Below are 12,956 nucleotides of genomic sequence, written 5' to 3'. Positions count from 1 at the left end.
AGAAATTTGCAAAAAAAAGAACTGGGGTATGTAAAGTTTTGATCAGGGTCATTTGGCTAGTTTCTGTTGTCATTATGATTGAAAAAGAGTAAACACAGTTAATTGATAATAAATGGCTTCAGCCAAACACTTTTTGTGTTATCATTCATATTCTCTGAAAAATGGCCAAGAAATCATAAATTCTACCACGGTATATAAACTTATGAGCACAACTGTAACCATACTCATAGAATTGTTTGACATTACTGGCCACTTTAAAGTGAGGCAGTTAAACTACATTCAAATAAACTACCTGTTGCTGTTGGACTGGTTATATCTGAAGATATTTTTTTTTCAAATACATCTTTTTCTGTAGATTGCTCCTCCTCTTCTCTCTGTGAAACTGTAATCTCGTCTGCCATTGTATCATTTAAGATTTGTATATGGTCTTCATGCATTGTCTCTGACACCTGCTCTGCTGCTGGCAAATCAGCAATGAGCTCTGAAGCAGTCTGATCCCCAATATGTTGCTGCCTTGTTAAAGATTGATCTATAACATCGTCTAGTGGTGTAGGTTCAGCCTCTTGTTGCTTTTCAGCTGACATGTCTGAATCAGGTGGTTCATCACCTGTGCTGACAATGTCTTGACTGGTAGGTAAATCCTCTTGCCTATTTTGACTTTCTTCAGAGTGCGGTTCATCAATGCTTTGTACCCCTTTACTCTCAGCATTGAAATTTTGGTCTTGTTCCAGAAAAGCTGCCTCATCCCTTACAGATGGTACAGAGGAAGCCATGTCTTCACCAAGATCATGAATTGCAGTTTCTTGGATCTCATCATCAGTTTGCAGACCTACATCTGTGCTTTCAGGTGGTTGACCTGAATGTTCCATCTTAGGTTATTGGGTTTTCTTTAAATTTATGAGATTTATCCCAAGTCTATAATAGAAAGAAAAATTTAAAAAACATTATGAAAAAATTTTTTAAAAGAGCATCACATATATCCAACAATGTGAAGTAGCCTGTGGTCAAAACAAACATCTTATCTACTGTTTTTGCCACCTACTGCATATACTTTCTGTTATTTATGGAGCAAACCAGACTCCAGAATAGAAGGGTACTCTGATGAGAAAACAGAAATAATGCTCCATGGTTCCTGGCTCTTGCTCTCCTTCCTGTCTTGATGTTGATTGGCAAGGCTACCCATAACAGTGGTGGGTTAGCAGAAGAGCAAGAAAGTAGAAAATGTTAAGGTTTGGAGCTGGTCACTGTTCCCCATCGGAAAGCCCCATTTTCTAAGGTTTGGGAGTGCTCCGCTTGTATTGTGTATGATGGCACTTGGAGGTACCAACTTTAGTATGCAGACTTCTTTACTTCACAGATTTACTTTAAAGTGGTTGTAAATCCTTCCATATACCCAGTGAAGTGACTGGCCTCCTACATAAGTTATACAGTGCCTTGAAAAAGTATTCATACCCCTTGAAATTTTCCACATTTTGTCATGTTACAACCAAAGACATAAATGTATTTTATTGGAATTTTTTGTGATAGACCAACACAAAGTGGCACATAATTGTGAAGTGGAAGGAAAATGATAAATGTTTTTTCAAATTTTTTTACAAATAAAAATGTGAAAAGTGTGGTGCGCATTTGTATTCAGCCCCCCTGAGTCAATACTTTGTAGAACCACCTTTCTCTGCAATTACAGCTGCAAGTCTTTTTGGGGATGTCTCTACCAGCTTTCCACAGCTGTTTATTGACTAAGGTTCTCTAACAAACCCCTGAGAGCTTAACAGAACAGCTGTATTTATACTGAGATTAAATTACACACAGGTAGACTCTATTTATTAATTAGGTGACTTATGAAGGCAATTGGTTCCACTAGATTTTAGTTAGGGCTATCAGAGTAAAGGGGGCTGAATACAAATGAATGCCAAACTTTTTAGATATTTATTTGTAAAGAATTTGGAAAACCATTTATCATTTTCCTTCCACTTCACAATCATGTGTCACTTTGTGTTGGTCTATCACATAAAATCCCAATAAAATACATTTATGTTTTTGGTTGTAACATGACAAAAAGAGGAAGATTTCAAGGGGTATAAATACTTTTCAAGGCACTGTACCTGTCTATCTGCAGTCTTCCCTTGTCTACATCTGTTCAAAGTGATGAATTTTAAAGCTTGTCTGAGCTGCCAGAAAGTGCAAGGGGCGGAGAGCTGAAGTTACACTCTGCAGAGCTTAGACCCCTTTCACACTGAGGCAGTTTTCAGGTGTTTTAGCGCTAAAAACGGTGCCTGTTAAGCGCCTGTAAACTGCCTCTCATGCCTCCTCAATGTGAAAGCCTGTGTGCTTTCACACGGGGCGGTGCGCTTGCAGGACATAAAAAAAAAGTCCTGCAAGCAGCATCTTTGGGGCAGTGTAGGAGCGCTGTATACATGGCTCCTACACTGTTCCCGCCCATTGAAATGAATGGGTAGCGCTTCCGAAGCGCATGAAAAGCGATTCGGAAGCACCGCAACACATGCTCTTTTAACCCCTTGTTAACCCCTTCTTGGGGTTAAAAGCACCCTGCTAGTGGCGGAAAGCGGATTGGAGGGAAGACACACACACACACACACACACACACACACTTCACAGAAACTGAGCTGAGGCTATCAATATGCTGGAGATCCCTCCCCTGTCACCTTTTTCTCTTGGTGACAGGAAAATTTGTCAGAAGGGATTCATGCTTATAGCAGAGGAACGAGGCAGCAGACAGAAATGACACTTAGTGCTCTTAATTGAGACATTTAGTACATACTATAGAAGGCTATGCTTTGTTCATATTTCATGTCTGAAGTTTACAACCACTTGAAAGGTTAACTGTAAAAGGTGCATTTATAAAATACCAACTATGATAAATGACTTACGTATTCTACGTCTTGCAAACAGTACCACGCACCAATCAGACTGCAGCAAAAAACACTGCCATCAGCAATTGAGGCTCTTTATTCAACCCTTTACCAAACCCCACCCCCCTGACAGGCATTACAACCATTATCTAACCGTGTCTCATCTCTGGACCTGGCTACCTGAACAAAAATGGTGCTGACCTTCTGGCAAAAAATAAAAGTTAGGGCCTTCCCAGGGAAATTATTGTAACCTCTTTGAATTGTAGTAATAAATACACATACATTTTCATGGCATGCATGCAATGAATTTAAAAAAAATTTACACTCAGTCATTGCAAAAGACTGCCTATATACTGCAAATGTGTAACAGTATACAAGGCATTGTTATTAATCAATAAACAACATGAGACATTTCAAAAACAGATTTGCTACTAAAACTGAAAAAGAACAACCTTAATTCATTTGATACAATCTTTCAGTAACAATGTAACAGTACCTTGTAAATTAACACTTTGTATTGTATGTGTTATCAGTGATTCATAAGATCAACTATTCATCACATTTTTTTTCAACTCTCTTATCGCAGATGGATAGCATTTATATATTTAACTTCAGTATAGATCAAAGTATTTACCAGTTTAAAGAAGGAATCAGTGCACTGACACAACCTGCACAACAAGAGGATAAATACTGTAAATTACACATCTGGTATAAAAATGTCATAAGCCTTGGGATCTCCACCAGGACATGGCAAAGCTAGATGTAAAGTGACCACAGCAGCTTAATAATGTTACAATCAATAAATGTCACCTAGTAGGGTACGCATGTGGCTATTCAAAATGCCCATGAATGTAAATATTGAACTATTCCTTCTTTTATCCTCACATGAGCATGGCTTGGATAATGCACATATTGATTTGACAAATTTAGACATTTACATCCAGCTAAATCTGTTAAAAAATTAGACAGGCGGGTCAAACGTTTCTCACAGACATTAGATACCAGTTGCCCATTATGGCCAGTTTGGCAAATTCAAAAAATATAGGCTCATGCTCCTGGGCATCACAAGACACTCATGGCTAACTGATTTCGTGGACAAGAATCAATCATGTATTACATTAGACTACACTGCACAAACTTCATATAATTCATCTGTAGGGCTGGGCACTTCTGCGCTTGGCTGAACAGTGACACCTTGGAAATCCAAATGTTAAAAAAAATCAGTATTCCAACTGAACTTCCAATATGGCTGTTTACTGAAGTTCAACAGGCAGTAGAAACTGTTGTGGGCATTTCTGCTGATATAGAAACTAAAATGGAACTAAACCGACTAAGTTAACGGTTTCCCAAAACAGTTACATTCAACACATACCGCAAATAATAACTGTCACAATTGCTTGCGCTCTCAATCAACTTGTCAAGCCATCAGATGGTTGGGGTCATAACATGCACAGCACCATGGCTACTGCAGATCAAACAGCAGGGCATAGACAATGCGATTATCTTTCCTGCAACCACAAGAGAGAAAGCGAGAGGGGTGGGGGTGAGAAGAGAGATAGGGAGGTGTTCAATGTGCAGAAGGCTTACTTGTCAATTTTGGACCCCCCAGGATGTGGGGCTGGGTGGGCACAGGTGATTGGACAGGAGGCAAAGTATGGGGCTGGGTGGGCACAGGTGATAGGACAAGAGGCAGAGTATGGGGATGGGTGGGCAGAGGTGATTGGACAGGAGGCAAAGTGTGGGGCTGGGTGGACACAAGTGATTGGACAGGAGGCAAAGTGTGGGGATGGGTGGGCACAGGTGATAAGACAGGAGGCGGAGTATGGGGCTGGGTGGACACAGGTGATTGGACAGATGGCAGAGTGTGGGGCTGGGTGGGCACAGTTGATAGGACAGGAAGCAGTGTATGGGGCTGGGTGGACACAGGTGATAGGACAGGAGGCGGAGCAGATACAGCCTCTGTTCTCTGCTGGGAGAATGGAGTCTAAAGACTTTTAGGCACTGGCAAATGCTGATTAAGGGTGGTGATGGGTATAGCTGGGTGCTTTTCCATCTCATGAAAGACAACGCAGCTCACGCTCACACACAAACTTAAAGCGGAATTTTACTCAAAAAGGTAAGTCCTGCTTGGTTTTGCTTCCTCCCTGAAATACAGATTTTTTGGGGAAGGGGGGGCGAGCACCATTTTTTATCTTTTTATCTTTATCCTGCTCTCATTTCCGCAATCCTCACATAGGCAAGGATGACATCCTTTGCCCTGTCCCCTTACCGCCCGCAGCCCCCTAGGACACATAACATGCCCCAGAAGGCTGCAGGACCAAAGCGCTGTGCAAGCTCATGTATTCACAATGGGGAGCCAGCAGTGGTTTCTCAGGGAGCCACAGCCGGATTTTCTATCCAATATGGTGGTGCCAAGGTCACCAGCAATAAGAAGAGCTGGCTGTGGGAAGACAGAACTGGACTCCAGGCACTGGTAGGAATTAGATTTTTTTATTTAAAAAAAAAATGAAGTTCCTCTTTAACTACTTCATCTCTCTCTTTGGATGCACATAGTACATCCAGACAGTAAAGGGATCAGCACAAGAGCTCATGACTGCAGTCGCAGCCACAGGCTTGTGCTTGTTTTCTTCAGCTTTCTCCCGGCTGTAAATGAAGGAGACAACTTTCACAGTGCAGATGGTGCGCTCCCCTTTCCCCTCCCCCATTCCCACCTGCCAGCATCCACCCTCTGTGGTTACTGGGTTCTCTTGCTCTTCCCAGGAACCCAAGACTACATTGGAGGGTGAGTGGGCGGAGACTGAGGAACATCCAACCCTCAATCTCCTCTGCAGTCAATGAAATTAGAAGTGACAATGATTGTGTCACTTTAGGTTTCTGAGCTATCATTCCCTGGCTGATATGGCCAGAGAAGCATGTAACTCATCAGATCTGTGCGTGATTAGCTGCTTTGGAGGGCAGGGGAGACATTGGGGGTCAAATAGACCCCTAATGTCTCCAAAAAGAGTACCTGCCCAATGCTATTACATGGTGGTTTGTTAACCCCTTGTGATAGCAATAACGTTAAATAAATAATATTGTTAAAAAAATTAAAATTATAATAAAATGTTAAAAAAGAAAACAAAAAAAAATTAAACGTAACACGCGTTGCTCTGCAAACACTAACAAATGCAAATGCATACAAAAGGTGTGCACATGCATGTAAACTATGATTACACCAGATATGTGAAGTCTTGCCATAAATGTGAAAGTGAGAGCAATAATCCTAGCACCATACGTAGTTAGTTAACTCTAAACTGATAAGTAGTAGGGGTTCTTGAAGGGTCGTACAAACTGAAAGGTGCAGGGCTCTAAACAGGGGAATACCAACAGGCAGGGCGGAGCCCACAGGTGGGTGTTCAGGCTGCGGTGTCCTCCAGACAACACCCAAATAGGTAGAAAAAGTAGAAAAATAGCCTGCAACTCCAAACCATAAGAATAATTTATTGGCACATGTAGGAAAACAAAAAAGCAGACGCGTTTCGGCTGGAGAGCCTTGGTCACTGCCAAGACCAAGGCTCTCCAGCCAAAATGCGTCTGCTTTTTTGTTTTCCTACATGTGCCAATAAATTATTCTTATGGATTGCAGTTGCGGGCTATTTTTCTACTTTGTCCTTGAAGGGTCGCCTTTGGAGACTTTGGGTACCATAATTTTTGCAGGCGTACGCAATTTTAAGACTTGACGTGTTTGGTATTTACTTGACACAACTCCATATTTTATATTTTACTAAAAACTAGGCAGCATATTGTGTGTGTTTGCACTAAAATTAATTTTATTACATTTCTTCCTGAAAATATGCGTTTGATAAGCAGCTGCGCAAATATTGTGCAACATAAAACATTGAAACTACTCTCTTTTTATTCTACAGGGCCTCTGCTTTCCGAAAATATATAATATTCTGGGTGGTTAAATTGGTTCTAAAGGCAGAAGGTTTTTTTTATCTTAAAGTTCCACCCCAAAAAAAAAAAAAATTCATTAATGTACATAAAAAAAATGTAAAAGAAAACATTTGGAGAAAATTATTTTTTTTACTCACCTCTAAATACCTGGGGGTCCCTCGTAGTCTGCCTCCTTCAGCGCCTGGGCTCTTGACGTCACTTCCCTCGGCGCAGGAAGGGAGATCAGCTCTCCCCCCTCCCTCTAGGCAGTCATCTGGGACACGTCACAGGTCCCAGATGACTGCGCGGCCAATCGTGGCGCGGCTCGCGCATGCCGGGCGCCCACAGTTACAATGCTGGTGCCACCGAGCGGAGGGGGAGACGAACATCGCTGGACCCTGGGTCAGGTAAGTGTCCCATTATTAAAAGTCAGCAGCTGCAGTATTTGTAGCTGACTTTTAATTTTTTTTTTTTTAAGCGGAACTCTGCTTTAATGCATTCTATGCATTAGGATTAGGGATGAGCCGAACACCCCCCCCCCCCCCCCCCCCGGTTCGGTTCACACCAGAACCCGCGAACGGACCGAAAATTTGCACAAACGTTAGAACCCCATTGAAGTCTAAGGGACTCGAACATTCGAAATCAAAAGTGCTTATTTTAAAGGCTAATTTGCATGGTATTGTCCTAAAAAGTGTTTGGGGACCTGGGTCCTGCCCCAGGGAACATGTATCAATGCAAAAAAAAGTTTTAAAAATGGCCGTTTTTTCCGGAGCAGTGATTTTAACCACTTGACAACTGGGCACTTAAAACCCCTTCCTAACCAGACCAATTTTCAGCTTTTGGTGCTCTCACATTTTGAATGACAATTACTCAGTCATGCAACACTGTATCTATATGAAATTTTTGTCCTTTTTTTCACACAAATAGAGCTTTCTTTTGGTGGTATTTAATCACCGCTGGGTTCTTTATTTTTTGCGCCGTAAAAGAAAAAAGACCGAAAAATCTGTAAAAAAATTAATTTTTCTTCATTTCTGCTATAATATTTTGCAAATTAGTAATTTTTCTTCATATATTTTGGCCAAAATTTATACCGCTACATATCTTTGGTAAAATTAACCCAAATCGGTGGATATTATTTGGTCTTTGTGAAAGTTATAGAGTCCAAAAGCTATGGTGCGAATATCTGAAAATTGATCACACCTGAAGTACTGACGGCCTATCTAATTTCTTGAGACCCTAACATTCCAGAAAAGTACAAATACCCCCCAAATGACCCCTTTTTGGAAAGAAGACATTCCAAGGTATTTAGAAAGATGCATGATGAGTTTTTTGAAGTTGTCATTTTTTCCCACAATTCTTTGCAAAATCAAGGTTTTTTTTTTACTTTTTTTTTTTTCCCACAAAATTGTCATATTAGCAGGTTATTTCTCACACACAGCATATGCATACCACAAATTACACCCCAAAACACATTCTGCTATTACTCCCGAGTATGGCGATACCACATGTGTGAGACTTTTACACAGCGTGGCCACATACAGAGGCCCAACATGCAGGGGAGCACCTTCAGGCGTTCTGGAGCACCCAGGCCAATTCTGACATTTCTCTCCTACATGTAAAAATCATCATTTATTAGCTAGAAAATTACATAGAACCCCAAAACATTATATATGTTTTTTTAGCAAAGACCCTAGAGAATACAATGGCGGTCGTTGCAACTTTTTATCTCGCACGGTATTTGCGCAGCAATTTTTTTAACGTTTTTTTTTGGAAAAAAAACTGTTTTGTGCTTTACAAAAACCAAAACAGTAAAGTTAGCCCAATGTTTTTGCATAATGTGAAAGATGAAGTTACGCCGAGTAAACAGATACCCAACATGTCACCTTTCAAAATTGCACACGCTTGTGGAATGGCGCCAAACTTTGCTACTCAAAAATCCCCATAGGCGACGCTTTAAAATTTTTTACTGGTTACATGTTTTGAGTTACAGAGGAGGTCTAGGGCCAAAATTATTGCTCTCGCTCTACCGATCGCAGCGATACCTCACATGTGTGGTTTGAACACCGTTTTCATATGTGGGCGGGACTTACGTATGCGTTCACTTCTGCATGCGAGCACACAGGGACAGGGGCGCTTTAAAATTTTTTTTTTTTTTTTTATTGTTCATTTTACTTTATTTATTTTAGATTGATGCTTTTTTCCAAAAAAAAAAATTTTGGACCACTTTTATTCCTATTACAAGGAATATAAACATCCTTGTAATAGGAATATGGCATGACAGGTCCTCTTTACAGTGAGATATGGGGTCAATAAGACCCCACATCTCACCTCTAGGCTGGAAAGCCTGAAATAAAAAAAAAAAAAAAAAACGATCCTGGCTTCGATCGTAGCGGTGAGTCGGTAGAAGCGCGGGAGGGGGGGACATCCCCTCTCGCCTCCCGTAAGAACGATCAAGCAGTGGAACAGCTGCTATGATCATTCTCATGGTGTAGGGAATCGCCGGCTGAAAAAGCTGATATCTGAATGATGCCTGTAGCTGCACCCATCATTCAGATATCTCCGCACAAAGTCAAGGACGTTGTATGACGGCCGGCGGGCGGGAAGTGGTTAAAACGCTTTTTTTTTTTTTAACACAAAGTTGTCCATTTATACAATATTTCTACCACATAACATGTACATGCCAAAAATGACACCCCAAAATAGATTATCCTGCTCCTCCTGAGTACGGCGATACCACATGTGTGAGACTTCCACAGCCTGGCCACATACAGAGGCTGAGTACAGCTGAGCATGGCTCAGCATGGCAGGGTATGGCGGGATATTGCGGAGTATGGCGGGGTATTGCAGAGCATGGCGGGGTATGGCGGAGTATGGGGGGGTATGGCGGGGTATTGCAGAGTATGGCGGGGGCATGGCAGAGTATGGCGGGGGCATTGCAGAGTATTGTGGGGGCATTGCAGAGTATTGCACAGCATTGCAGAGTATTGTGGGGGCATTGCAGAGTATTGTGGGGGCATTGCAGAGTATTGCACAGCATTGCAGAGTATTGTGGGGGCATTGCAGAGTATTGCACAGCATTGCAGAGTATTGTGGGGGCATTGCAGAGTATTGCACAGCATTGCAGAGTATTGTGGGGGTATTGCAGAGTATTGCACAGCATTGCAGAGTATTGCACAGCATTGCAGAGTATTGTGGGGGCATTGCAGAGTATTGCACAGCATTGCAGAGTATTGCACAGCATTGCAGAGTATTGTGGGGGCATTGCAGAGTATTGCACAGCATTGCAGAGTATTGTGGGGGCATTGCAGAGTAATGCACAGCATTGCAGAGTATTGTGGGGGCATTGCAGAGTATTGCACAGCATTGCAGAGTATTGTGGGGGTATTGCAGAGTATTGCACAGCATTGCATAGTAGTAGGGATGGCTGAGCATGGATGGATGGATGGCTGGATGTCTCTGTGCAGCGCTGTGGGCACTACACATACAGCCCACAGCGCTGCAGACATCCATCCATCTCCCTCCCCGCTCACTGTGTACCGATCGGTACACAGGAGGGGAGGAGAGGAACCGGCATCATCAGATGACGCCGGTCTGTTTACATGTGATCGCGCCGTCATTTGACGGCGCGATCACATGGTAAACGGCCGCGATCAGCGGCCATTTACCAGGATCCGTGATGCGCCGGGTCCTCTGGACCCGGCGATCACGGATGTGTTCGGGTGCGCGCCCCAGGGGGCGCGCCCCAGGGGAATTCTGGGAGGACGTCATAGTACGTCCTCCCAGAGTTATCCAACCGCCCTGCAGCCGTCATTCGGCTATGGGCCGGTTGGTAAGTGGTTAATGATGCTTAAAGTGAAAAAAACAAGTGAAATATTCCTTTAAATATCGTACCTGGGGGGTGTCTATAGTATGCCTGTAAAGTGGCGCTTGTTTCCCGTGCTTAGAACAGTCCCTGCACAAAATGACATTTTTAAAGGAATAAAAGTCATTTAAAACTGCTTACGGCTTTAATGTAATGTCCGGTCCCGGTAATATGGATGAAAATCAGTGAGACAAATAACATAGGTCCCCCCCAGTCCATTACCAGGCCCTTTGGGTCTTGTATGGATAATAAGGGGAATCCCCGCACCCAAATTAAAAAAAGGAAAGGCGTGGGGCCCCAGGCCCTCTGAACAGCAGTATACAGGCGGTGCAAACAAGACAGGGACTGTAGGTTTGTTGTTAAGTAGAATCTGTTTGTAATTTGGAACTGGTACATTTTTAAAGTGTAGCTCAAAGCCAAAAAATCTATTTTTAAGCTTTTTGGAAAACATAGGGAAGGGTTATCACCCCTATGACATTTGTTTTGCTGTCTGTGCACCTCTTCAGAAAATTTTACCTCACTTTCTGTCCCAATGACAAATGTTTTTTGACAATTTGGGGTTTTTAGTGAAACAAGGATTGGTGATAAAGCATCAGTGGAAAGGAGACACGTTTTTCCCATATTAACTCTTACAGGAGAGAATTTCCCTTCCTAGGGGTAGATTTCATCTCACTTCCTGTTGTCTCCTTCCGTTTGCAAGTAGGAGTCGTTTGTAAGTTGGATGTTTGAAAGTAGGGGCCTGCCCTATATACTCTGCAGAAATTGGGGCCTTAGGTGTTGGTGTTGCCACAACACTGTAAGCCCTCACAGTTACTCTTGGTGGGCGCAGGAACGGGCTCTGCTGTGAAATATTAGATCAAGAATTGTAATTACATGCCCCTGTTGAACAGGGGCAGAAAAATTGGGCCTTTGGTGGTGGTGGTGCTGGTGCCACAATAATGTAAGTCCTCACAGTTACTCTTGGTGGGCGCAGAAACGGGCCCTGCTGTGAAATATTGTATTAAGAATTGTAATTACATGCACCTGTTGAACAGGGGCATAAAAATTGGGCCTTTGGTGGTGGTGGTGGTGGTGTTGCCACAACACTGTAAGTCCTCACAGTTACTCTTGGTGGGAGCTGGAACGGGCCCTGCTGTGAAATATTAGATCAAGAATTGTAATTACATGCACCTGTTGAACAGGGGCAGAAAAATTGGGCCTTTGGTGGTGGTGGTGCTGGTGCCACAACACAGTAAGTCCTCACAGTTACTCTTGGTGGGCACAGAAACGGGCCCTGCTGTGAGATATTAGATCAAGAATTGTAATTACATGTCCCTGTTGAACAGGGGCAGAAAAACTGAGCTTTAGGCACTGGTGCCACAACACTGCAACCCCTCACAGATACTCTAGTTGAAGCCCAGGAATGAGCCCTCCTGTAAAATATTGCATCAAAAATTGTAATTACACGCCCCTGCTAAACAGGGGCTGAAAAATTGGGCCTTAGGCACTGGTGCTGGTGCCACAACACTGAAAACCCTCACAGATACTCTAGTTGGAGCGCAGGAACGAGCGCTGCTGCAAAGTATTGCATCAAAAATTGTAATTACACGCCCCTGTTAAACAGGGGCTGAAAAATTGGGCCTTAGCCACTGGTGGCAGCGCCCAGAACCAAAAATATTCTTACAAGCTATCAGCATGATCATTGAAGAGGAAGAGGATAGTCACTCAGCATAACAGGATAGTCACTCAGCATCAGCATAGGCAGTCTTGAAGGGATCTGACATTTCCGAAAAAATTATTCGGTTACATCAGCATCAGGTGCTTGGTAGCTGGTGGTGATCCTAGACGGATTCATTTTTATGAAGGTCAGTCGATCGACCGAGTCAGTGGACAGGCGCACCCTGTGATCGGTTACAAAACCTCCAGCAGCACTGAATGTGCGTTCCGAAAGAACGCTGGATGCAGGACAGGCCAGTAGCTCAATTGCATACTGTGCAAGCTCTGGCCAGTGATCCATCCCAGTAACCCAGAGGATTTTCGGTGAGAAAGGTGTCCAAGTCACATCTTGCCCCTAGGTATTCCTGCACCATGTAAAACAGACGCTGGTGATGGTTGCTGGAACCGAACATACCTTGGGGCTGCGGACTAAAAAATTGTCTGAATGCATCGGTCAGACGGTCACCTTCTCCACCGCTCCTTCTTTGACTGACCGAAGCCTCAGCAACACGTTGTCCAGGAACAGGAGTTTGTAACCTCCCAGTCTCTGGGAACGCGTTGCACAGACCTTTCTGCAAGGCCTCCCAAAGATGTTTCATCCTCTGCTCTCTCTG

The 12,956-nt window shown here is 43.1% G+C and overlaps 1 protein-coding gene across 3 annotated transcripts in view; it reads right to left on the bottom strand.

Annotated features, from left to right (window-relative positions):
- The window catches only part of IQUB (IQ motif and ubiquitin domain containing), an 83,957-nt gene that overhangs the window by 51,321 nt on the left and 19,680 nt on the right, over positions 1–12,956 (bottom strand). For all 3 annotated transcript variants that reach the window (XM_073619784.1, XM_073619783.1, XM_073619785.1), the window contains exon 2: positions 293–915. In XM_073619784.1, coding sequence (XP_073475885.1) covers positions 293–869 — 577 coding nt within the window. In that variant the 5' untranslated portion in view covers positions 870–915. The remainder of the gene's footprint in view (positions 1–292; positions 916–12,956) is intronic.

This window comes from Aquarana catesbeiana, linkage group LG03, assembly GCF_042186555.1.
Source record: "Aquarana catesbeiana isolate 2022-GZ linkage group LG03, ASM4218655v1, whole genome shotgun sequence".
Classification (NCBI taxonomy): Eukaryota; Metazoa; Chordata; class Amphibia; order Anura; family Ranidae; genus Aquarana; species Aquarana catesbeiana.
This window is presented reverse-complemented; position numbering and strand designations above follow the sequence as displayed.